Genomic DNA, 25,376 nt, shown 5'->3' with positions numbered 1-25,376 from the left:
GTGGGGCCTCTGGTCTCTCTGTCAGACCCCCAGATGGACACAGCCGTGCACTGGGCATGCAGAGGAGTGACAGGCAGACGATGGCGTTCAGAGAGGACAGGAGCAGCCCGGGTGGCCGGAGCCGCGGTCGAGGGGCCGTGCGGTGTGCTCAGGGGCTCAGGATAGGGAGACGGGTCCAGCCGGGCACCTTGTGGCTGTGTGATGCTGGGTGGAGACTTCAGCTCTGACACCCCAGCCTCCTCTTGGTAGAGGCGAGCCTTGTCCCCAGAGCTGACACGGCAGAGACTCCGCCTCCCTGAGCCTCGGCTCAGCCTCATGCTTCTCCAGGGACACTGAGGGGTGTGTGGGCGGAGATCCAGGGCCACTGTGGCAGGGGTCTCCACTCTCTGGACTCACTCAGATTCTCCCTGGTTGCCCCCAAACCCTACACCACCCCCTGTCCCCTCCCACCTCCCTCCTCCCCCTGCTCCAGCCACAGTCCCCTGGCCCCCTGCTGTGCCTCCAGGCTCAGTTGTGCCCCAGGGACTTTGCACAGCTTCCTCCACCTCAAAACCCCTCCCCCACTGCCATCCCTCAGGTCTTCATTCAAGTGTCCTCTCCTGCAAGAGACCTTCTGGGCTCCTCACCTAACCCCTCCCCTAGGGCTCCCTGCCCGCCATTCCTCCAGATGCCCTCAGAGCGCTCTGCTCGGCCGGACATTGTCACCCACCTGCTCAGCATCCACCCCTGCCCCACGTCCGGATCCCAGTGAGCGGGGCCACAGCCGTGCCCAGCACCACACAGGGGCAGGCGCCCAGAGGCCCCAGTAACTGCAGCCCAATGCCTCCCTCCCTCGTGGGGTCCAGCGTCAGGAGCTCTGATGCGCTGAGCTTGGGGGAAGGAATTGTCCAAGGCTGCAGATACGCAGACTGCACTCGCCAGTCACCTGACCTTGAGCTAGCTGTCTACCTGGAGAAGAGGACATTGGAACTAAGGCTTTGACGGATGCATAGGAGTGCGGGATACGGGCTCAGCAGGCGTGGAGACAGGACACGAAGCTTCACATCCTAGTTTGCTGCCGGGGAATATGGGGGTGGCGCTCAGCAAGGCCTGGACCCCAGTGTCCACCTCCCAGCATCTGTTCTCTGGCCAGCAAGTTCCAGCCAAATTGGGGTTTCTGGGAAAGGTCCATCCCTGTCCCTCCGCTGCCTGGCCCTGCTGCTCACCTGGTCTGACTCCCACAGAGGCCGAGGGAGGACCGGGCAGCGGTCCCTGACCCAGTTACAGCGTGTTTGTCTTCCTGACTCCATGGCCAGCTGGGGTCACCTGTGACGTGCGCCCCACCCCTGCCCGCCTCCCTGGCACCTCTCCCAGGAAAGTGGGGGGCTTCGACAGGGAGGGCAGAGCTGGACCTCAGGGAGGGGCTCAGGGGGAGAGGCTCCAGAGGGAAGGTCCAGGGACGGGACGCGGACCCCTACCCCAGCCGCCCGCCAGCGCGGCTCAGCAGGGCTCCAGTGAGCACCGGGCTGGGCGGAAGCCACTGCCTGCAGGGATGCTGCTGCCCTGGCCTCCTGCCCTCCTGCCCTCCTGGGCCTTCCATGGCCAGTGACCGGGGCCCCGCAGTCTCCCGCCTCTTCTCTGGCTAGGTGGCCTGGGCTCTGGTCCCAGCTGTGTGACCCTGACAAAGAGCTCCCCGTCTCTGGTCTCCCATGTCTCCTGCATCCAGACACGGGAGACCCTGAGGGGCGGATGGGGACAGGGTGGGTGGCCTCAGCTGGTCAGGTTGGGGGAGGAGAGGCAGTGGGAAAGGGCCCTGAGGTCCAGTCCCGGCCACAGCTGTCACGGTGACTCACACTTTAGGGGACATTGGAGGGGAGCTGAGCTGGTACCGGCCCGGCCCATCCTGCCCCGCCCTGGCCTCACCAGGCCGCGGCTATTTTGGGAGACTTGGTGATAGGCAAAATCCCGTGTCCCCTCCCTCCAACACCCCGTGGCCGAGGCAGTCCCAGGGGAGACAGAGCAGGCCGCAGGTGGACAGGGCCCAGCCAGCCCAGCTGGCCAAAAGCCTGGGGCCCAGAGGCTGTGACCGCTCCTGTCTCCGGCCCCCGGGCCTCGGGTCCCATCGGCTCTGGGCAGGAGAGCTGGGTTTCCCCCCTCCTGAGGTCAGGCCGCGGGAACGCGACGACAGCGCGCCCTCCGGGCAGCAAGATCCACAGTGGCCAGCATGGAGGGGGTGCTCGGTGGCCCAGGGGAACGGTGGGATCTGTGCCCCAGTGAGGCGCCAGGAGGCAGTTCCCAGCTCCCCTCGGGTCCCCCGCAAGGCCAGGGCGCAGCGCGGGCACTCCCTGCGCTCAGTGTTTCTCTCTGAACAATGGGGAGTGGGCCCCTCCCACCGGCAGGGGTCAGTCCTGGAGGGCCCACTGGGGCTGGGGCTGTTTGCCCGGAAGGTCACAGGTCAGCAGGTGCCAGGCCCCGGTGGCCGGGCCCTGCTCAGCGACCCGTCCAGATGGGGGGACAGGGCGACGGAGCACAAGCGCAGCTTCGGTGCAGGTCTCGGTGCCTCCTGGCCTCTGCTCCCCGTGGGCACGTGGGTGTGTGGGGCGGGCTGGGGGACAGTCAAGGCCTGCCCGGGGTCTCCCCTTCTGTGTGTGACCTCTGTGGTGTGGGGCTGGGCAGGAACCCGCACCCTTCCATGGCCCCTTGGCCTGTGCTTCTGCCAGGCTCTCGGTCCTCAGTGCTCTTGTTGATGTCCCAACTGGCAGCGGTGGTCCCCACCGGGCCTGCCCAGCAGGGGTCTGGGAGGCCAGGCGGAGCCTGGTTCCCTGCAGCACTGAGCACCCGGTTTGCTTGGTCCTGCTCTGGGCAGTCTGGGGCAGGGGCTTGCAGACCAGAGCCCAGGACAAAGGCCCAGTGTCCACTTTTGTCAGTGAAGTCCCACTGGACCAGGGCCACGTCCCTCGCCTAGATCTCGCGTGTGGATAATTTTGCGCAAAAGTGCAGAGCGATGGCCGCGGAGCCGGGGCCTGGGCCGCGTTCCGGTGAGGCCTTTGCCATCGGGGTTCAGCCCGGGTTGAGCCGAGGGAGACCGGGGTCCGGGGAGGCCCGGCAGGGGGCCGAGGGTTCGGTGGCCCTGAGCAGGCGCGGCCCGCTGACCGGTGGCCTCTCCCGCAGGATGAGTTCCACCCGTTCATCGAGGCGCTGCTGCCCCACGTGCGCGCCTTCGCCTACACCTGGTTCAACCTGCAGGCGCGGAAGCGCAAGTACTTCAAGAAGCACGAGAAGCGCATGTCCAAGGACGAGGAGCGCGCGGTGAAGGACGAGCTGCTGGGCGAGAAGGCCGAGGTGAAGCAGAAGTGGGCGTCGCGGCTGCTGGCCAAGCTGCGCAAGGACATCCGGCCCGAGTGCCGCGAGGACTTCGTGCTGGCCATCACCGGCAAGAAGGCGCCGGGCTGCGTGCTCTCCAACCCCGACCAGAAGGGCAAGATGCGGCGCATCGACTGCCTGCGCCAGGCCGACAAGGTGTGGCGGCTGGACCTGGTCATGGTGATCCTGTTCAAGGGCATCCCGCTGGAGAGCACGGACGGCGAGCGCCTGGTGAAGGCGGCGCAGTGCGGCCACCCGGTGCTCTGCGTGCAGCCGCACCACATCGGCGTGGCCGTCAAGGAGCTAGACCTCTACCTGGCCTACTTCGTGCGCGAGCGAGGTGAGCGGCGGGGCGGGGGCGGGGGGGGGGGCGCCGGGGCCCAGGGGCGGGGTCCAGGGTGGGAGGGGCGCCGGGGCCCAGGGGCGGGGTCCAGGGTGGGGGGCGCCGGGGTCTCCAGGGCCACAGTGGCAGGGGTCCCAGCAGGGGGCGGCCTGCAGAGGGCATGGCCAGTGCCCTGGGGACCTGGGGGAGATGTGGAGCAGGAGAGTCCGAGGAGTTGGCCGGACACTGCGGGACCCAGAGGGGGCTGCGGATCTCAGCCTGAGGTAGACAGCGGTGGTGGCCCCAAGGTCTCTGATGGCTGTGTCCTGGAGGGTCAGGGGCATGTGTGGAGGAGGAGAGGCCACCTGGGGCCTCCGGAGAAGGCGGGGCACCGTGGGCCTGTCTTGGCCCCTGTTATCCACTCAGGCCGCCCACAGCAGCCCTGGGGTCACCATCCCCGGTGTGAGTGGGCAGCTGGGTGCCATGGCGCTGGCTGGGCCAGGGCTCTGTGTGGCTCTGTGTGGCCGGTGCCCCCCGGCTCCACCAGCAGATGCCCAGCCGAGGCCAGCAGAGTCTGCGAGACAGGGAGACGGTGGCAGCTTCCGGAGGAAGAGGTGTGGCTGAGCCGGGGCCGTGGGATGGCCAGGCACCGTGGACGCCGGGCGCCACGGTGGACAGGCAGCCTGGGCACAGGTGTGAGGGCGTGTGCAGGCCCGTCCCCAAGGGGCTGGGTCCTGCTGCTGCTGGTCAGGAGCCTGTTTCCCTGGAGCTCTTCAGGGTCCCTAGCTCAGGGACGCCGCGGGGATTCCACAGGACCATGTGCGTGGCAGTCTGGGCACTGGCCGGCCTGGGGGTCGGCTGAGACTGTCCTCGTGTGGGGCTGGGTGCACGAGGGCGGGCTGCGTGCCCCGGGCTGTGAGCAAGGACACAGGGACCCCACCCAGCCCTACAGTGCCCTGGCCTCCCGACGTGTGGCCTGCCCTGTCCCCGCCTTCCCCTCCCCGACAGCAGGACACCCAGCTGTGTCGAGGCAGGGGGTGGACCAGGGGGCGTCTGGTCGTCGGGGAGTGCAGTGGACAGACCAGGTCAGGGCTCCCCAGAGGTGACCTTGACCCCAGCCCCTGCCCAGCCTCCCCCACTGATCAGCGACGACTTCTCTGGGGCCGGAAGTGAAGTGGGGTGGGGGCCGAGAGCCGCTCGAGGTGGCCAGCTGTGGAGGGCCGGCGGGCGGCCTTGGCGGCCTCTCATTGCCGTGGGGTCCTGTCCCCCCACTCCCCCCGCGGCCCCGCCCCTCCTCCTCTGCGCTGAGCTGATAAAATTTTGAAGCCAGTTTTCTGCGGCGTCAGCACAATCTGGGCGCCTCCCCCCGTGGCCCCCACCGCAGCCAGCGGAGCCCGGCTCCCAGACACCTGGTCCAGCGGCCACGCCTTTGCCCCCGTCTGGTCAGCCTCCCTCCCCTGAGGCTGTGGAAGGTCAAGGCTGCGCCCAGCCTGTCCCCCCAGGGGAATCCCTGCCCCAGTGGCCCAGCCTGCGCCCGGCTCCCGGAGTGAGAGGGGCCGCTCAGCCGCCTGCAGGCTGAGTGACCTGGGGCCAGTCACCCTCCCTCTCTGGGCCTCATCTCCTGTGGGCCGAGACAGACAGAGGCAGCGGGTACCAGGGTGGCCACTCAGCGAGACCCTCACGTGGCTGAGAACGGGCCGCAGGCTGTGCCCACTGGCCACGGTCCCAGTGCCCTTTGCCACCTGGGCATCATGGTCTCCAGTCCTGTCCCTTGGCAGTCCCTCTGCCTGCGGGGCCCTCCCCATAGAGAGCCTCTGGGTCAATGTCCAGGCCCTGGGTCCAGCTGCATGTCCGTGGGTTTGACCAGACAGCTCCTGGGCTCCCTGCCCTCCGGAGTCACCCTGGGCCCATTTTACAGAGAAGCGTGAGAGGCCCAAAGAAAGGGCCGTGTCCCGCGGTCATGGGCCAGGAGGGCGGCCCGGGCAGCCCCCGCCTATGCTGCCCACACCGTGTGCCTCACCCTCCACGGGGTGACGGTGGGCGCTGGAGGGGCATCTGGCCAGCGTGGCATGGCCCCTCCTGGCCGGGCTGTGCTGTCGGGCCACAGGCTGCCCTGCAGGAGCCCACGCTGACCCAGCTGTCCACCCCTGAGCCAGGACCCCGTCCTCTGCCGGGCCAGCTTCAGTGCCTGTCCGTCTGATGACAGGGGACAGCCACCACCTCCCTGCCCCAGGGCTGGAGGGGTCCCGCTTGGGCCCGAGCGTGGCATCTGGCTCCTGTCAGTCCTGAGGTGGCCCTGGCCGGGGCTGGGGGTGGGCGCAGGGCCTGGGCGGGCGGCGGCTCTGGTCAGCCGCAGGCGGGAAAGTGGACGGGGGCCTGGGAGTGAGGACAGACCGACAGACGGACGGGGGACTCGGTGATGAGACGCTCTGGGGTTTCCCAGGGTGGGGAGGTGGGTAGCCAGGGGAAGCCCCTGGGCCTGCTGTGGGCGGCCAAGAGCCCAGGACATCAGCTGGGTCCGATTCCAGGGCTGGACGTGTGTGTGCCCCAGGGCAGCCTGGGCAGCTCTGAGGACTCTGCTGGGGTGATGAGAGAGGCCCGTGGGCCTTGTGGGTGCCCTGGAGGGGGCGGGGCAGCTGGGCGAGAAGCCAGCAACCTGAATGGGCAAGAGGAAGAGAAGGTGGCATTGGGCAAGGGCAGAACAGGGCAGGGAGCCTGTGGCCAGGCCACTCTGCCTGGGGAGGGCCTCCCAGGAGAGGTCACTCCTAACACGCGGCCTGTAGGAAGTGAGGGAGCCAGCAGGAGTAGAGGGAGCCTGCGCAGCCGGTGCAAAGGCCCTGGGGCAGCCGCGCTGGGCCCGCCTGAGGCTGTGGCAGGGCCAGGACCTGCCCTGCCTGTGGGAGTCTGAGGAACCAGGACGCAGAGGGAAGCCGCTGCTCAGGGCCCGCCGCCCAGCCGGGCCTCCCCGCCCCCTCTGGCAGCCCGAGAAACCCGAAGCGCGGGCGGGCACCGTGCCAGGGCGGAGGAGGGGCTGCCAGGCCCGCCCGCTCTGGCAGCTGCCAGCCCAGATGGTGCCCATCTGCTGACGCCGCCGTGGGCCGGCCTCCCGTTCCCGCCTCACACAGTGCCAGGCTCCTGCAGCCGGGCCGCAGTGGCGCTGTGGGCTGGCCAGGAAGCCCGGGCCACGGGAGGGGCTGGGGCGCCCAGAGCGCGGGAGACGTGGGGAGGTCCAGCCCCGCCGGGCAGGAGCGCCAGGCGCGGGGACGTGCCCAACACACCCTCCTCCTCCCTTCCTTTCCCTTCCTTGCCGTGTGGGGGCCCAGAGCTCCGCTGCGCCAGGCGGGCGCTGCCGCTGGGCCACCCCTGGTCTCCCTGCCCGGCTGGGCTCCTCAAGTCCCTCCACCGTCCTGGCAGGAAGGGACTCTGACCTCCTCCTGTGTTCAGATACAAGGCAGAGGCCCAGAGAGGGGCAGCCACTTGTCCGAGGTCACACAGCTTCTAAGGGCAGAGCTGCACGGAGACCCCCGGGTCCCTTGGGGAGGGAGCGAAGCCCCTTGTTAAACACTCCTGAGGTTGTCCAGGGAGAGCCCTCCCCCTGGTGGACACGGCCTGGACGGGGCCTGGCTGAGTGCCTCATGACCAGCCTCAGGGACAGCATTGCCGTGGGGTGCGGCCTGGGCGGGTGCAGGAGGAAGGGCCTCAGGAGGGGACTAGGGGGCCTGGTCGGCCACCGCCCCCCACGGCCTGCTCTGCCACGGGGAACCTCCATCCGCCATCTGTGCAGTGGGCACTGGGAGCCAGGGGCCCTGAGAAGCACACCAGAGGTGCTCAATAAGTGCTCGCTCCTCCTGGCCCTCTCCCTGGCCCCAGGAGCCGGGGAAGCCCAGCTCTGCGCTGAGCCCAGGGAGGAAACGGACTCAGGTGACCGCGGGCGGCCGTCACTGGCAGCCAGGTGTCCGGTGGCAGGGGCAGGGGCTGTGGCACCCTCCGGGCCCAGCAGCCAGGTGGACGGCCACCCGCCTGTGCGGGGTGGTGGCTGCCGGCGCAGGGTCCAGACGCCAGCTGAGGGTGTATTTTTAGGGACCGCGGGAGACCTCGGCTCCTGTCCTGGTGGGAGGGACGGACGGTGGGCACGCTGGGTGGCCTGTGGGCCTGGGCTCCTGCTGCCTGCCCGAGGGGCCACTGACCCAGCCGAGCCCGAGGCCAGGGAGTGGGGAGCCGGACAGTGCTGCCCACGTGTCCAGGCCACGTGCCAGCGGCGAGCCCCTGCCTGGCGAGCAGGCGCCACGCACACCAGGAACGGGCCACGCCGAGGGCCACACCTCACGGCCACACTCCACCACCATTTTGCCAATCACAGTTGCAAACAGTGAGAGAGAGTGACGTCCACGTGACGGTGACCACGTGTGCGCTGTGCTGGCGTGACAGCAGGAAGGACTGTCCGAGGTGACGGCAGGATGGTCACTCACTCCTGCAGCCAGCCCCCAGCCCCCCCCCCCGCCCCCCGCTGCTCGGCTGTGCAGTGTCAGGAAGCGAGTGCACATCTCTGATCTCCACTTCCTCCTCAGTGACCGTCCGGGGGGAGGGACCCCTGGGGACCAGCGTCCACCCAGGCACTGGGCGGGGTGCTCTGCACCTGTGGCTGCCCCCAGCGTGGCGGGCTGCAGTTGCCACCCTGGCCCTGCGCCCAGGTGCCGGGGGTGGGGGAGGCTGAGGGCAGCTGGGGACAGCTCTGTCCCCCTCTGCCGCTGCCAGGCCAGCCCCTCTCCCTCCTGCTGGGTCAGAGTGGGTGAGGGACAGAGGAGCGGGCACTTGGGGACACGGGTGTTTTTCCCGATGGGAAGGCTGTGGCCCAGGGTGGCCCCCTGGGTCCTGGCGGCTCCCAGCTGACTTGGAGGGGTGCCAGGGCACAGGGAGGGGGACAGGGACCGGCCTTCCCAGGCAGGGGGCCCTGGAGTCCCCAGGCCAAAGTGGCTCCTGGGTCCTGTGGGCTGGACCCTGTGTCCTGGGCCGGTCCTGGGGCCTCCTGGGCCAGGCCCTGATGGTGGCAGTTCCAGAACTCTCCAGGTGGCCCAGGGCAACGGTGCCCGCGGCCGTCCAGCGTGCAGACCTCAGGGTGTCTGGGCACTGCTGTCCCCAGCTCGCGGTGTCCCTGGCCTTCGCAGCGCGGGTCTCACACGCGCATCTCCATTGCATGGGCCGCGCTTGAGGTGCCCAGAGCCGCAGGTGGCCCCTCGGCTGCGCTGGGCGGCGTGGAGCAGGGCGCGGGTGCCCAGGTTGGCTCTGGGGAGCGCGAGGGCAGATGTGGCCGCCTCGCCCCCGCCGGGTTCTCAGCTCCGCGACGTCCTGCCTGGGGCTGGGCGGGGCCCGAGTGGCCAAGGGCACCCTGCGCTCGGCGGGCCCAGGGAACGTGTGGCGAGCTGGGCGCCCAGCATGGTCCTGCCTGTGGCGCGGGGACGCGGGAGGGGCGTCTCCCGTTTCCAGGCTGCGCGGTCGTGGCGCTCAGCCCCTCGTGGCCCTGTGGTCTCGGGTGCTGGGCTTCCTCCTGGTGGGCAGATCTGTGGGAGGACTTCCCACGAGGCCCCAGGGTCTCCTAGCCCTTCCCCGTGGAAGGCAGAGGTGGTGATCACCGGTGGTGACGGCCCCCGGGGCGGTCAGTGTGTGCCGGGTGCGGGGTGCCCACTGGGAGACCACGGCACTCTGGGCTCCCAGTGGGGTCCTGGGTCGCCTGAGCTCATCCCTGTCTCACTTGACCTCAGGAGGACCCGGGAGCTAGGGCCGTCATCAGCGGCATTTACAGATGGGGAAACTGAGGCCCAGAGAGGCGGAGTCAGGGGCCAAGGTGGCCCAGCTGGGGGGAAGTCAGGATTGGAGTCCAGCGGGTCAGGGAGACTCGGGCCCGCTCTGCCCCATGGCCAGGGGAGCCTGGGGGACAGAGGACCTCCCAGAGGGCCCGGGTTACCTCCCCTGTGGGCCTTGAGGCTTTGGTGCAGGCGACAGGCAGCAGGTCCAGCTGGATCAAGGGGCACGGGGGCCGCCCCCCCCCCCACCTGCCTGGCCGGGCCGGCCCCTGCGCCAGCCGCCCTCCTCCTCCGCTGCCCGGCGCCCCGCGGCCCTGGCCTTGCCAGCCGCCCTGCCCCCATCCCGCCCGTGGGCTGCCCGGAGGTGGCATGGGCAGCTGAATGGGCCCCTTGTTCCTGGCCACACCCTCTCCTTGGGGTCACCCTGGGACATGCCAAAGTGGTGCTGCCTTAAAGGGCCAGCGCCCGCAGAGAAGGGAGGAGGGCCACCCTCCCCGAAGCCACCCGCCACGGCGGCAGCTGGCCTGGGAGGAGCCTCGTGGGCGAGGGGTGGACCGTCGGGGGCTGCCTGTGCGAGGGACATCCTGGGGCCTGGGTTCTGCCCAGGACAGTCCCGCCTGCCTGTGCCTCGGTTTCCCCATCTACAGCAGGTCCCTCCCCGGTTGCTGGTGGGGGGCGGCTCCCGGGCGGGGACGTGGTACTCAGTCGCCTTCCTCCTGGGCCCACTGTGCAGGCGCCTCCTGCGGCCGCGTCCTCGGGCGGCGGGGACGGGCCGCGGCGGCCTGCTGCCCAGGTCCAGTCCTCAGAGTGCAGCTGGGGCCACTCAGCAGCGGCGTTTATTGAGCACTGACTGCATACGGGGCCCTTGCAGCGAGAGGCCCAGGGCCAGCCCAGCGGCTGTGCAGCTCCAGCTGCCCACCTGCCCTCTCTGGGCCACAGTTTCACCTTCAGAGCAAGCGGACTGTCCGCCGCCCCCGCGGGCTGGGCCCCTTCTCCCGCCTGCGGAGCCCCCAGACGGAGGCCTCCCTGAGCGGGAGCCAGTGCAGAGGGCCGGAGCCCAGCTGCACGGGCCGCTCCACGAGGCGGCTCCCAGGCCCAGGCTGGCCACAGACAGCCTGGGACAGGTTGCTGCCGGTGGACAAGCCTGTCCTCGTCCTCGCCTCCTTATGTAACTGGGTCACCCGAGGGCAGCGGCCCACTTACATAAGGGAGGCGGGCCAGCGCCAGCTGGGCAGGGGGAGGCTCTTAAAGGGGCCGCGGCCTGCACCTCCTGGGCCTGGAGCGGCCTCTGCTCTCACCGCGGCCGTGGGCGTGGCCACAGGACAGTGGGTCCGCCTGGCGGCTCAGAGCCCTGGGCCAGGGGCTTGGCTGTGATGCCGACCCATGAGGCGCTCGGCCAGCCTTGGCTCCCTGAGCCTCACGGTCCTCTTGTGGGCAGTGGACATCAGGATCTGCCCTTGCTGCCAGTTCACGTGTGACCTCAGGCAGGTGGCCTGCCATCTGGGTCTCCGTCCCACCCGTGAGAGGCCCCTGCCTCCGGGTCCAGCACTCGGCCGAGCCCTGAGGGGAGGAGGGACCAGCACCGAGGGACCAGGCAGAGAGCCCAGCTGTGCAAAGGCCCTGGGGCAGGCCAGGCCTGTGTGTTGGAGGCTCAGCAAGGAGCCATGTGGCTGGAGCCAGGGGAGAGGAGGAGGAGTCGGGAGGGCACGGGGAGGGGACAGGGCAGCTGGTGTGCGGCCTTGTGGGCTGCAGGTTTGGGGTTCTGGGGTGGTGGGCGCCAGGGGGAGCCGTGGGAAGAGGAGGGGGCTCTGCTCAGCGTCCGCAGGAGACTGTGTGCAGGGGAGCTGGGCCCCGGGGCTGAGCCTGGGGGCAGCCAGGACCAGGGCAGCGGATGGACTCGGGGCGCGGAGACCTCCATGGGAGGGCAGGACCCGCTGGCCACCAGTCCTGCCCCGTCCTGGGCACGCGCCGGGCAGCAAGGGCGAGGCAGCAGCCGGAACCCCCCTGGTCAGGAGCTGGTGGGGGTCAGCGGCTGGCTGGAGGCCGGAGGCCCAGGGCTCTCACCAGCCTGTGCCCCAGCTGCATGGCCGCTCATGGGCAGCCCAGCCGCCATCTTCCGCACGCAGGGTGCTGACCTCCTCCTGCGCCATGGCTTGGTGGACGCCCAGCACCCGGCAGGCCCAAGGCCCAGGACTGGAGGCTGAGGCAGGAGGCCCAGATCCCAGCACCACCTGTGCCCACGAGTCCCACCCTCACGCCCAGGTGGCCCCTGGCCGGCCTCTCAGCCGCACCCAGCTCTGTGCTCGAGATGGGGTCACGGTCACTGGCAGCAGTGGGCAGGTGACGACGTTGGGGCTGAGGGTGTCACATCTGACCACGGGGAACTGAGGCCCGGGGGCCACCAGCATGTGGCGCAGTAGGACCTCAGCGAAGGTGACGTCGCCCGAGCCTGGGGGCCCTGCGCTCGCCTCAAGGCCCCTCCTCAGGAAGCCCCCAGCCAAGGAAGGGCCAGTGCCTCCCGGGTCCCTCCTGCCACAGGCCCTCCCGGTGCGCAGGGCCGGGGCGGCCGGGCTGTCCACAGACGTGGGCTCTGTGGGGCCTGTGCTATGCCGCATGTCCCCCGCCCCGTGGCACGGCCTGCCCAGGGCACACGGCTCCCTCTGCCCGGGGTCCTGCAGTCTCAGCACGTGTCGTTTGTCCCCGAGCATCTGTGAGTGCCACCGGGGACAAGCACTTAGTGAGCAGCTCTGCACGGCCCCCGGGGCACTGGGCCGGCCCCTGCTTCGCCCCCTGCAGCCGGGAAACCGAGGCGCGTCCCCAGGCCGCCGTGGGGGGACAGGCCGAGGGGCAGCCGGAGATGGAGCTGGGGTGGCGTCACCGCCTGTGTCCCCAGCTTCCGCCCAGCCCTGACCACGAGGCCACAGGAGCTTCCCGGGTGGAGAGCGGCCAGCCCAGCCCCTCCCCCGGACACACTGACATTGAGGGACGGGAGCCTGGCCAGGTGCCTGTGGGCATATTTAACCCTCAGTGTCACCTCCCAGGGCCACCCTGAGTTTGGTTGTGCCAAGTGGCACCATGGCGCTGTGCTGGCACTGGGGCAGGTGACGAGGACACAGCACGGCAGCCCCCTGAGTCACCTGCTCAGCCCCGGGAGCCGCAGGGACTGGCAGGGAGGGCCGTGGGGCCTGGAGCCTGGCAGGTCACCCCCCGCCATGTCCTGCCTGGCCGGGGAGGGGAGCCCACGCCCCGGGCCCCTCCTGGGTGCACAAGATGGCCGCCCGGCCGGAGAAGCATCTGGAACAAAATGGCCGCTGGGCGGTGATGTCACGAGGAGGCCTGGCTCCGAGGCTCGGGTTGGGGCGAGCCCCGGCCTGTAGCCTGGAGCCGGCTGCAGCCCCAGGTGGCCCCACGCGCAGCTCTGGGGTCCCTGGACAGGGACGCCAGCCCCAGGCCTCCGGGGACTAGGGCGGGCCGGACCCAGGCGGGCGGTGGTGGCCTCTACCCTGACCCGCCAGTCTGAGGTGTCCAGGGTCCCCACAGGCCCGCGGCCAGCCCGAGGGAGCGGAGCCAGGCCGGGGGCAGGGACGCTCTGAAAAGTGATTCCCAAGCAGGTTGGCGGCGGCCCAGGCAACGGGCGGAGGGAGATGGAAACTGTGGTGCAGACTCCAGGAATCGGGGAGGCCGAGCCGGGAGGCTGGGCCGAGGCCCACATCAGGGAGGACACCTGCCAGGTCCTGTCCAGGCCCCGCACTGTCCCTGGGGACCCTGGGTGCTGTGGACGACTGTGCCTGAGGAGGCTGGGCAGGGGCTCTGCCTCCCCTCTGCTAGGACAGGAAGGCCTTTGGGGACATGTGGCCCAGAGCCTGTGGGAGGCCGTGTCTAGGGACTCCTTGAGGCCACAGCAATTTGGGCTTGGTCCTGTCACATTACCAGGGCAGCTGGCTTCCGTCTAGCTGCAGCCTCCCCCGCGGCTCCATCCCTGGCCTCAGGATGTGACCTTGGGGGTGGCAATCCCGGGTTCTTACGCGCCAGCTTGTGAACGGAGGGGGGCCCAGGGACTGCCCAGCAGGTGGCAGGGAGCTGGCCCTGGAGGGGTCCCGAGAGGCCGGGCCTGGCGGGCGATGGGGGACACGGAGTCGCGTCAGGGAGCAGCGGGGTGTGTAGGGAGGGCGCCACTGTGCTAAGGGCCTGGGGCGGGAGAGCCCGTTGGCTGGAGCAGTGGGGGCAGCAGGCGGGAGGGCAGGGCCACGGAGGGGACTCGCTCTGACCCGAGGAGGTGGGCAGAGGCTCTCCCCGAGGAGGCTGCTATTTACAGATCCCGACCCCGCCGGGTGGTGGGACCAGGAGGGGCCAGGGCCAGGGCGCGAGCCGGTGGGGACAAGGGCCAGGGGGCCTGGAGGTGCAGGTCGAGGGAGGCCCCGGGGACGCCTGCAGGACGGGGAGGCTGGACGGGGCCGGCCAGGGCCTGGGCGCGGCGACACCGGCCGCGGGGACTCCAGGGCCTGGCTCTGCCTCGGGGGGACGTGGCCGGGCAAGGCCAGCCACTGAGGGGCGCGGCGGAGGTTGGAGAATGGACGGGGCAGCTCGCCCAGCAGCCTAGGGCAGCGGATCAGCTGCGTGTCCACTCCCAGGCCACCCCCTGGCCAGGGGCCACCCCTGGGCCTGCTGCCCACGGCTCCTCTGCGTCCTGCCCTGGGCGGCCGGGGTTCCCTGGGCAGCGGGCAGGAGGAGGACCCTCAGTGGGTGGAGCCGGCGTCCGTGGCCCAGGGCGGGCTCAGGGCCTGGACTCCGCAGTGCCCGCCCTCCCAGCCCCACCCCACCCTGGTGTCCCCTCCGTGGCTCTGACTCCAGGGACTCCGGGGTGGCCCTGCCGCGTGTCCTGCTCCGCCTGGCTCATGTCCTGGCACTGGGTCCCCAGGTCCATGCACACGCATGTCCCCTCGCTCCTACTCGTGGCCGAGTGACCTCCAGGTGTGAGTGGCCCACGCCGGGCGTCCCCCCCTGCACTGGGGCTTTGTGCACGTGTCCCTGCCTCGTGTCAGGTCCTGGGGCCCCTGCGCCGAGGGACACGTGGGTCAGAGGCTGACGCTCAGCTGTCCGTCTCCGGCAGGGGCTGTCCTGTCAAGGCCCGAGCGCTGCTCCTGCCTCCTGCCCCCCAGGCCCTCCGGCCGCAGGGTCTCCTCCTGCCCCGGGGCCTTGGGCCCTGCCTGACCCCTCGCCCGGGGAAGCCGTCTCTGCTCAGAGCCCTTCCCTCGCCATGCCTGGCCGGTGGCAGGTGGTGACCGTCCCTCGGGTGGAAGCTGGGGCTGCCCGCTGGCCGCCCAGCTGCCGGGAGCGGAAGCGCTGTCTCCGACACTCAGGGTGTTGTCCCCGCAGAGGAAGGGCAGGGCCGTGGCCACCGGCAGCCCTTTGTCCTGAGCTGGGACTCGCCAAATTTGGGCTCAGGGCCATGGACAGGAAAGGACAGCCTGTACCCTCCGCGGAGGGCGTTGACACTGCTGTCCCGCGGCCACGTGCTTGTTTGGGCAAGGCTGCAGGGGGTGGTGACGTCCCTGGCTGCACACAGAGGCCACGTGGACCTGGGCGGCAAGAGTGGTCCCCAGCCAGCAGAGGGTGTCGCTGAGACAGCTGCTGCCCACACGCGACGAGGGTCTCGCGGCACGAGGAGCCGAGTGTGGTCAGCTACGCGCCAGGCGTGGTCTCCGAGGTCTGAGGATCGGGGAAGAGGGAGCCACGAGGGCTTGTGCAGGAAAAGTGTCCCAGGCAGAGGGCACGCTGTGCAAAGGCCCTGGGGCAGGAGGAGCCCCTGGGGCGGAGCAGAGGGGAGGGGAGGGTGGACGAGGGCAGGGCGGGCAGGTCCTGCGAGGACTCGGGCTGTGGCCCAGGGAGGTGGGCGGGGAGGCTGGGCAGGGCCGGGACCTGCTCCTTTGACCCCTGGGATGTGAGAGCGCGTCACGCGGTGCTGCGGGTGCTGGTGGCCCGCGTCTCCCTGAGCCCCTCTGAGCCCACAGAGGACCTGGAGCAGGTCAGTGGAGACCGCCCACCCTGCGGGTGGGGACACCGGGGCTGGGGGGTGGCGATGCTCACCCAGGGCTCGGCCTCGTTTCCGCAGATGGGCCTGCAGGGACAGTGGGGACCTGCGCCTTCCAAGTCCCCAGGGTGGCCTTGTGGGCCGGGTGGGAGCCAGGCCGTGTGTGCCAGGCCCGGGTCCATCCCGGGCACCACAAGAAGAGTCCCAGTGCGTTTTAAGGGCTCTGAGAAGTCCCGCGATCACCCCGAGCCGCGCACAGGACCCGGCCGTGCCGAGTCCACCCCGGGCAGCGGGACAGGGGTGTGTTTTTCTGGTGTGACCAAGAGCAGTGTTGAAGCTGGAAGCGGTGGCATGTGCCCGTGACCCCAGCTCCTCGCCAGGCCCAGGCAGGAGGGTCCCTTGTGCCGGGGAATTCAGGCCAGTCTGGGAGGCAGAGCCGGACCCCGGCTCGAAAACCAAACAAGCAAAGGGAAGAAGGTGTCCCGAGCCCCTGGACGGCACCCGCTGCCGAGGCGGCCGTCGGAGCCTGCGGGCGGGTGCTGTCCCCTGCCACCTCTGCGGTGTGGCCTCGGGTAACTGACTTACCCTCTCTGAGTCTCCAGGGGTTGCCCGCCTCACCAAGGACCGAAGTGGGGCCCGAGATGGGCCGATGCCCAGCAAGCCCCGGGTGACCGTCACCGCTCTCCCCCAGGGGCCGAGGCTGGGCTCTGAGGGCCCCGTGTGAGGGCTGAGCAGGACCTGCTCCCGGCAGGTCCCAGGGAAGGGTCCCCAGCGCCACTGTCAGCCTTGTGGACGCGGGAGGAGCTCGGGAGGTGGGTCCCCGGCTGGGGACTCCATTAACTGACCAGAGAAGGGATCCAAGGGCCAGGAGTCGCCCCACACTGCAGACGGGCGTCCTGGGTGAGGGGACAGAGACCCCACAGGCCCCGCCCCCGCCCGAGCTCAGGGAGGGGCTGCAGGGGAGGGGCTGGGCGCGGACCCCAGGCTGCTGGCCGCCGCCGGCACTCGGCGTCCTGGACCCTGTTCTGCCTGTCTCGGGCCTCAGTCTCCCCACCTAGGTGTCCCCTAGAGGGACTCAGAGACCCGTGAGTCAGTAGTGGTGACACTGCAGCACACCTGGCCAGAGGCTCACTGGCTAAACGCAGGGCAGCTCTGTCCAGCCCTCCCGGGCCCGGCTGGCCCTCGCCTGCAGGACTGCTGCTCATGCCCCCAGTGCAGGGCCCTCCAGACCTTCAGAAGGCACCCTGAGAGCAGTGTCCTCCGTTATGGTCACTGCTGTCCCCCCAGGGTGGCTCCAGGAAGCCCTCAGTGATCCGTGCTGGGCAGTCCCTGGAAAGAGCTGATGTTTCTCAGCCCCAGTTTATGAATGAGAGCAAGGCTCAGAGACGTCAAACTGCTTGCCCAAGGACACACAGCCAGAAGTCAGCAAGCCTTTTTAGGGAAGGCCCCATGGTGGACGTGGCAATTCTGACCAGGTGGCTTGTGGCCTCTGCCGCCTGGTCCTTCTTTTTGTGCCACCTTTGGGTTCATGGGCTGCAAAATAGGTGACCCCACACTGTGAGCCGTTGTGGGCTGATCTGACTTGAACCCCACATCCTGATTCCAGAGCTGCATGGTCCCCGCAGCCCCTCCCGCCCCAACCCCATGATGCCAGCTCTCGATGCTGCTGCCCACCGCCCGGCTCCTGCCACACTGAGTCTGCTTCTTGCCCCTGCCCACGGCTCATTCCATCCGTGAAGCTCAGAGATGGGCAGCATTCCCCTGAGACCACACAGCAAGAGGGGAGCAGGCAGGTGGGAACCAGCCCACTGCCCCCAGTGAACCTGCACGTAAAATCCTCAAAACAGACCACAGGAACCCACAGGGGCCGGCTGGAGGTGGCCCAGCACGTGCGAGGCCCTGGGGTCGGAAAATAAACAAGCAAATAAAGGTGTTGTGTCAACTAGGACAGACAGACAAACAAGGACGACCCAGCGCCCTCCAGGCGGGGCGGGGCGGCCCTGCCGCCTCTGGGCAGCCTCTCCGAGCCCTGCTGAGTGCCTGCTGTATACTGGCGCAGGACTGGGTGCCGTTCCCCAGGCTTCTCCCCAGGACCGCCCCAAAGACCCCTTGCAAGCCTTTCGCGCCCCAGTGGGGGACACAGGCGTGCCACCCTCCCGCCACCGCCTCCAGAGCTGGCCTCGCCTCCACCGAGGTGGACGCAGCAGCCCGGGCCCTAGATGCTGTGCACCCCGGGCCGGGTCCTTGTCCCCTGGCGTCCTGGGCACCGTGGGGCACTGGGCTTCGTCCCTACCTCCGCTCTGCAGGCTGGGCACCCGCCGTGATGCCACGTGTGCCCCGACGTGGCCCCGACAACAGCTCCCGTGGGCGGACCAGCGGCCGTGACCCTGGGCGGCCGGGCAGGCGCCCTCTGCCCTGGGCTGGGCTCCATCCTGGAGCGGTGGCTGGGGTCGGTGACACGCGGGGCCTCGCCCAGTTCAGCCAGGACGGGGACGTGGGGCTGCCCGCGCGGGGCTCAGGCACCCGGTGGGACACTAGCCGGACCTGCACTGCCACCCGGCGCCCGTGTCTGAGGGTGGGCGCGGTCTGGGCCTCCTGGTGACCTTTTGCTCCGTCGCCTGCCACAGCGGCCTGGACGCGCGGGTCCCGCTGATGAGCCGGACACTTCCCTGTTTGTTAAAGTACGTTCCTGGTCGTGGGTGGACAGTCCTCATCTTGTTTGTCCCCCTGTACATGCTGCTGGGGACACAGCCAGGGCCTCCCGCATGCGAGGCGAGCCCCGCCCTGGACACCCGACTTCACGTCAGTTTAACTTACATTTGAGGGGTCACTGCGGCCAGGGGTGCCCAGAGTGGACGGGTCTGCACGTGGGACTCTCAGGAGCCCAGCAACGGACTGCGGTCAGCAAGTGGCCGAGCGCCCCCCGCGCTTCCCAGAGGGTCAAGGGTGAGAGGCAGAAGACGAGGGGCACTCTGACCCCTTCTGCAGGGACGGGCCTGAGGACACAGTGCTCAGTGACATCAGAAGACACAGGGACACGCCGCGGGTCCGTGCCAGGAGGTCCCTGGAGTCTCAGAGCCACCGAGAGGGAGGCAGCCTGTGGGAGCTGGCCGGGCTGGGAGTCGTGTGGAGGGGACAGGCTTCGTCCTGGGGACACAAGAGTCCTGGAGCAGGCGGTGGGGACGGCCGTGCCACCCGCATGTGCTCCGGGCCCTGGGCGGGGCACTCAGGTTTCAAACAGTAAAAAGGTGGACACGAGAAGGAGTGGCCGGGCCGGGCACCAGGTCCCCAACCCGCGTTTAAAAAAAACCCTCCAAGGTCGACTGAGAAACGAGTCACTGTGGACTCCCCAGGGCCAGGCGCAGCGGCCACCGTCACGCGGCCCTCAGGAGCAGGCGCAGGCCGCCGGGGCAGCATAGGGCCTGTCACGCGGCCAAGGAACAAGGGCTGGGCGCTCTAGGCGTCCCCACCACCAAGACACCAGGGGAGCCAGACCACGGCCACCGCCACACTGCCCCTGTGCGTCCTCCGCAGGTCCAGGCAGCACTGCAGCGCGGGACGCTCCGAGCCTGGGTGCTGGCCAGGGCAGGGTCTGCAGGACGTCAAGCCGCTGGCCTCAGGACCGGGCTGCAGACACCACGGTCCTCTGTGGCTCCTGAGGCCACGCCGGGCTGGTCCACCTGTGGGCAGCGCCCTTGGCTTGCTGTTCCTAGACTTGGTGACCCCAGGACACTGGGTGGTGGGTCGTGCCGCGGCCCCCCCTCCCAGGCAGGGAATCCGAGGCTGGTGTGCCTGGCCCAGGTCAGGGGGGACACTCCTGGCCCAGGCTAGGGGTCACTTGGCCGAGGTCCAGGTGGAGTGGGCGAGCGCTGTACTCTCAGGACACAGCCATGGCCACGCCGGGCCCCCAGGGCAGCGGGCCTGGGCGCGTGGTCACAGGGGCCTCCTGTCCCCTGGGAGGGCGAGGCGGGGGAGCCTGTGGCCTGCGCCCTGCACCATGGGGTCTGGCATGGGCGCGGGGGCCCAGCTCAGCGCCTGGTAGGTTGGAGGAATGGCCCCCTTCCTGGGAGCACAGCCGGGTGTGGACGGACCCCCTTGGAGGGGCTCGGCTGCCCGAGGCCTGGAGCCCAATGCTGCTGCCGGACTGGGCCCTTCCCTGCAGCGTGGCCACCTGTGCCGGCCTGCAGACAGTCCAAGCAGGACTGGCCAGCTCCAAGGGCCGCTGGCTGCCCAGCCTGGGAGCTCCGGGCACACGCTGCCGGGCACCGCGCGCTCCTGGGCCCAGGCGGCGTGGGCCCCGACGCAGAGCCCACGGGGGTCGTTTCCCACCTTCACCACGGGCCCTGGTACAGTGCCCACGTGATCCCAAGGGCCACCAGAGGCCCGTGCCCCACGCGCTGCCCACGACCGCGCCCCAGTGCAGGGACACTGTGTCCTTGCCCCCTGGCAGCCGCTCGCCCAGGGGAAGCGGGACCGAGGCTCGGCCTCCCTGGGCCACACAGCCGCAGTCCTCCGTCCGTCCCGTCCATGTCCGGCCCCCACCGTCCTCCGGCCTCCCAGTGCCTCCCGCCACCCTCTTGGCCTGGAGAGGTGGGGCCCCCTCCCTCCATCCCGCTGCCCAGCCAATGGCGCTGAGCTCAGCATCTGCATGGCCGTCACCCTCCCTCATCTGCCAAGGGGCCACTGGTTTTAGATAAGACGGAGAAGCCAGCGGAGGGGCCCCCAAGCCAGGTGGGCAGGTGGGGGCATCGTGCCACTGAGGGCACCCCTCAGCCCTCTGGGGACCCCGAGCAGAACCCTGACCAAGGGGCCCTGTGGGTCCAGAACCACCGGGCTCGAGGACTCGCCCCCGCGGCCCTCAGCTTCCTGTCTGTAAAACGGGCAGGACGACGGGGCAGGGTTGGGAGTTTTCATATCACAGGTGAGGTTCAGAGGGGGCAGGAGACTTGCCCAGGGGCACACAGTATGGAAGGGCAGAGCGGGGAGTCCAGCCCTCCATGGAGCCAGCCTCACTCCTGCTTGTGCACACTGGGCCTGGGGCTGGGCTGGGGGCTGCAGGGCTCCTGGCCACACATCATGATCCTCCAGGGCCAATGAGAGGCACCGGCACATTCTGGACCAGCCCAGACTCAGACGGCACCGACGTGGGCACTGCAGCTCCCCAGGGGCCGGAGGTCCCGATGCCACCAACCCCTCCCCCCTCTCTTTGCAGACGCGGAGCAGAGCAGCAGCCCCCGGGCAGGGATGGGGTCCGACCAGGAGGACAGCAAGCCCATCACGCTGGGTGAGTGGGCGCAGTGGGCAGGCGGGGGCCACCCAGCCCTGTCCTTCCTCCAGGGGCCGTATGGCCCAGGGAGCCTCAGGAGCAGGGACCTGTGGTCCTCCAGGCAGCGTGCTGCCGCTCCACTTCACACCTGGGCCCACGGGCGGGCGAGCGAGGGCCCCGGCACCGTCAGCCACCTGAGGGCTCAGGGCTGCGCGGGGGGGCCAGGCTCTGCAGCCCGGGGACTCGGGTAGGCGGCGGGAAGTCGGCCCCCAGGGGCGGGGAGTCTAGGAGCAGGAAGGGGCCGCAGGCCTAGGTGGCCCCCTGGACCCTCCCGCCCCTCGGCCTGTCCCTCAGCAGCCAGGGGCACCTCTGCCCGCAGCCCTCCACGGCTCCCTCCTCCCTCGGCCTCCTGCCCACCAGCGCCTTCGCACAGCCTGTCCCTCTGCCTGGACGGCTGACTGCTCTCCGGGCTCCCCAGGTCCCCTGTCAGGGAGGCCTTCCAGAGCCCCTTCAGCCCTGCTAGCCCTGTGCCTTCTCTCCTTCCTGCTGACCCCTCGCCTAGCGAGCTGGGGACGGAGCCAGGGCCGCACACGTCCAGGCAAGTGCTGCTGCCCTGAGCCCCACTGCCCTGGACGCCTTGCTCAGTCCCCCAGCTGGGCTTGAACCTGCCATCCTCCTGCCTGGGCCTCCTGAGGCGCTGGGCTCACGGGCGCGGCCAGGCGTCCCGCGGGTCTCCCCTGCCTCGAGCACACTCGCGCCACAGTGTCCAGAACAGGACCTGGCACACAGTAGGTCTCAGTAAGTGTCGGGGAGGAGGAGTGACGAGAGGGGCAGGACACAGGACAGCTACGGGGAGGGGCCTAGTGGACGTGGACGGCAGGAAGCGGCCAGGGCCTCCCGGCGGCAGAGGACGGCTGGCGGGTCCAGGAAGTCCTCAGGCCCGGCCGCTCCTCCCGGCAGGCCTCCACCTCCTGGGCCTCCCTGCAGGCCAGATGCTGCAGGAGGCGGAGGCCACGGCGCTGGCCTGGTCCCGTGGGGACCCTGGGCGTCTGGGGAGGAAACCTTGTCCTCCCCGCCTGCCAGGGAGTCCCCGCGCCGCAGCTGCGCAGCGCTGCACAAACAGGAAGCCGGTGGGGAGGGCGGGGGCACTGACACCGCGGCCAGCTGGGTCGGCAGGAAACGGCTGTGGCGGCTTCCCCTGGACACCACTCAGGGGCCACCACCCGTCCTCCCGGAGACGTGTCCCTGAGACTCCCAGCAGGGCACCAGGCACACAGTACCTGCTCCACGAATGGCAGGCGCGAACGTCACGCCAGGGGCCGGGGTCCTGGCTGCCAGGGCTGGGTCCTGGACACCCTGGGCGCTGGGCACCGGCATTAGCTCCCTGCAGCCCTGCTGCCCCCTGGGGGCTGGGAGAGGAACTCCCACCACCTCTAGGGCTGAGGGCCCCCTCCCTGGATCCTCCTGCCCCGCGCTGCTGGTGCCCCTCTTGCCAAGTGTGTGCCAACTGGGCACCCTGCACGGGCTGCTCCTGCTGCCTGGGACACGGTGGCCCTCAGGGCGGTGGCCAGGCACTGTGCTGAATCGTCCTGACCCTGGTGATTCGGCTCCGAGGGGGTCACCGGTCATGTTCCTGGCACCTGGCAAATCTTAACAGACCCCGTCTCGCGCCCCACGGGGAGGTCTGCACCCGACTCTGCACAAACGCCAGCCTCCACCTGCCCGGCCTCCGCACCTGGGGCACCTGCACCCCTGCCAGGCAGCTCTCCTACCTGTGCCCTCACGGCCTTTCAGAGTGGAGTCGGTGGCACTGAGCGCGTCCACAGTGCTGTGCCACCAGCACCCCGACCTCTTCCAGAACCTTCTCCTCACCCCAAATAGCCCCGGCCCTCCCCAGCCCTGCCCCACAGGTCCTCTCCCATCTCTGCACTCCTGGACTCTCCTGTCACTGCGTCACACACTGTGGCCTGTGTGTCTGGCTCTTGCTGAGCACGAGGTCCTCAGGTCCCTCCACGCTGCAACTGTGTCACCTCGCTCCCGCCCTGGCTGAGGACGCTGCGTGGTGAATGGGCCACTGTGTCCACGCATCCACTCACGGACACTGGGTTGTTTTTCAGTTTTGGCCACTGTGAGCCATGGGACATCGAGTCCCATGTGGCCGGCCACTCCCGCCTCTCTTGTCCACACTTGGGCACCCCTTCCACTCGGAGAGCGTGGCCGGGGGCGGTGGGCAGGGCTGGCCCAGGGCTGACCCTTGCTTTCCTGTGACCACATCAGAGTGCTCACTCCTCCGTCTCTGAGAACAGAGGACCTGGAACTCTGGGGTTGGGGTGTGACGCCCCTGATCACCCACCAGGGAGCCGGGCCTCGCCGACCAGGGCAGCCTGTGCCACGCCCGGGCTCCCCACCCGCTGCAGGGGCTCTGGCTCAGGCCAGCCATGGCGGGGAGCAGACAGGCCTGCTTGGCCACCGCCTGCTGACCCCACCATCTCCCTGTTCCAGACACAACGGACTTCCAGGAGAGCTTTGTCACCTCCGGCGTGTTCAGTGTCACTGAGCTCATCCAAGTGTCCCGGAGTGAGTGTCCCCGTGGGCCCTGAGATGGGACCTGGAGAGGGAAGGGGGCATCAGAGAAGAGCCCACCACCCTCCCCTGCTCCCTGTCACCAACCCAAGACTGCCAGGACAGGAGGTGGCAGTGCCCTTCCCAGAGCCCAAGGTCCTGGTGACAGGCCCCCTCCCCAGAAGCCAGAACCCAAAGGCCAGGCAGAGGCCCAGCCCTGTCCCCTGCCTTCCCTGTGGGCCTGCTGGACACCCCCATTTTGATCTTAGCACTGGCCAGTGCCCTCCACCAGATCCGCAGAGCCTGGCCTCCAGCCCCGGCTACTCCTCTGCCTCCCAGGCGGCCTTGGCCTCCGCCCATGGCCTCGGTTTGCTGGTGCACAGAAGGCAGATTCTGGCGGAGCTGATGGCCAAGCCAACTGGGGAAGGAGCCCCCCTGGGGATGGCCACTGGGTGGTGCCCGCCCTCCCTCACTCTCCTTTCTGTTGCCCTGGGCAGCACCCGTGGTGACCGGGGCAGGACCCAACTTCTCTCTGGGAGAGCTGCAGGGGCACCTGGCCTACGACCTGAATCCCGCCAGCACGGGCATGAGAAGGACGTTGCCCAGCACCTCGTCCAGCGGGTGAGCGCCCAGGCCCTCCCCTGCGGGGTTCCCGGGGAACCCCCATGGCCCCGCAGCCCGGGCCCGCAGTACCGGCCCCCACACTCCGCTCGGCCACACGAACTCCTACTCATCCCTCAAAACCCCGCCTGGGGCCCGAGATGGGACTTGCCCCATCTGCAAATGGGGCTGGGTACTACGGGGCGGGCTGCCTGCCAGGAGGAGCCGAGCCGCCCCGTCGCCCCAGGTGGCCCCGCCACACGCAGGGAGGTCGGGACAGGTGTCCACGGCGCTCGGTGCAGGCCGGCTCCCGTGAAGTCTCGCGATAGCGCCTCCCGCGCCCCGCCCCTTCAAGCCGGAAATAGCCGTCTGCCCCAGCCTCCCTGCGTCTCCATGGTAACTGGTCTCCCTTTCCCTCGCTCCTTAGGAGTAAGCGGCACAAATCGGGCTCGATGGAGGAGGACGTGGACACGAGCCCCGGCGGCGACTACTACACTTCACCCAGCTCTCCTACGAGTAGCAGCCGCAACTGGACAGAGGACATGGAAGGAGGTAGGGCTGGAGACGGGGACGGAGCTGGCCTTCCGGTTGGGTTACAGCGGCCAGGACTACGTATCCCGGCAGGCACTGCGCGGGCGCCGGGTCAGGAAGTCGACCCGGGGCCTCGGAGCCTCCTGGGAGTTGTGGTCGCGCCGGCAGCGTGCTTGGGAAGTAAATCCGGGTTCACGTGTTCCTGCAGCTGTTTGGTTCCGTGCTATCCCGGAAGGACCGGCACTGCCGCTCTCTGGGCTCCCCTTCGATGCAAAGATCCCTGCGCCTTGGGGTCCTCCGCGGGACTCGGGCCGTCGGGGCTCTCGTCCTGCACGGGCCTCCCTTCCCGTGGCGTCCCTCCCCGGAGCGAGTCCTGTGGGCGGGGGCCTCCTAGGGCCCTCCCCAGGGCACGTTTCTCGTGGGATGGGCAGCGGCTCCTTGGGGTCACTTGGCTGCCTCCGAGGTCCCCTTCTGGGTCCCTGGCCTCGCGGCTGGCGTGGCCCCGAGGAGGGTGGCGCTGACGCGCCCCAGACCCTCAGCTGACCCACCCCACGGTGGTCTCGGTCCGCAGCTCCAGGTCCTCCGGGTGGGACCCCCGGCCTGCCACCGCCCGGCCTCAGTGCCGCCGGCCCGCGGTGGCCCTGGTGGCCCTGCGGAGAGCAGGAGGAGGTGGGCGAGGCCGAGGTGAGGTGCGCTGGCTGGTGTCTTCCTGGGGTCAGCCCAGGGTCTCTACGTGTGGGTCTCTAAATGCATCGGGTTGCCCTCTTGTCGCCGTGTGGACGGCCACAGCACTGCAGCCCCAGGGAGCCCTGTCTTTCTGGTCCTAGTGTTTGGTTCAGTGTCTGGGTCCCCGTCTGTCAGGCTTGTTTCCAGAAAGGCCCTGTATTTAGTAAGCTTAGGTTTGCTCGGAAGAGAGAGCCA

At 69.6% G+C, this 25,376-nt stretch overlaps 2 protein-coding genes across 6 annotated transcripts in view; one reads left to right on the top strand and one right to left on the bottom strand.

Moving 5' to 3' along the window:
- Smim44 (small integral membrane protein 44) overlaps window positions 1–25,376 on the bottom strand; it is a 213,710-nt gene that overhangs the window by 156,529 nt on the left and 31,805 nt on the right. The window lies entirely within an intron of this gene.
- The window catches only part of Nfic (nuclear factor I C), a 47,713-nt gene that overhangs the window by 9,636 nt on the left and 12,701 nt on the right, over window positions 1–25,376 (top strand). For 4 of the 5 annotated variants that reach the window (XM_046444164.2, XM_046444163.1, XM_046444165.2 and 1 more), the window contains exons 2-6: window positions 3,151–3,682; window positions 20,709–20,780; window positions 23,265–23,339; window positions 23,822–23,945; window positions 24,352–24,476. In XM_046444164.2, the coding sequence (XP_046300120.1) occupies window positions 3,151–3,682; window positions 20,709–20,780; window positions 23,265–23,339; window positions 23,822–23,945; window positions 24,352–24,476 (928 nt within the window). Of the gene's footprint in view, window positions 1–2,731; window positions 3,018–3,150; window positions 3,683–20,708; window positions 20,781–23,264; window positions 23,340–23,821; window positions 23,946–24,351; window positions 24,477–25,376 lie in introns of those variants that run through there. The other variant, XM_046444166.2, reaches the window with a different exon arrangement.

Source organism: Marmota monax, unplaced genomic scaffold (genome assembly GCF_021218885.2).
Source record: "Marmota monax isolate L192 unplaced genomic scaffold, Marmota_monax_Labrador192_F-V1.1 WCK01_AAM20220418_F8-fsc00102, whole genome shotgun sequence".
Taxonomy (NCBI): Eukaryota; Metazoa; Chordata; class Mammalia; order Rodentia; family Sciuridae; genus Marmota; species Marmota monax.
Note: the sequence above shows the minus strand (reverse complement) of the source record. Positions and strands in the feature narration are given on the sequence as shown.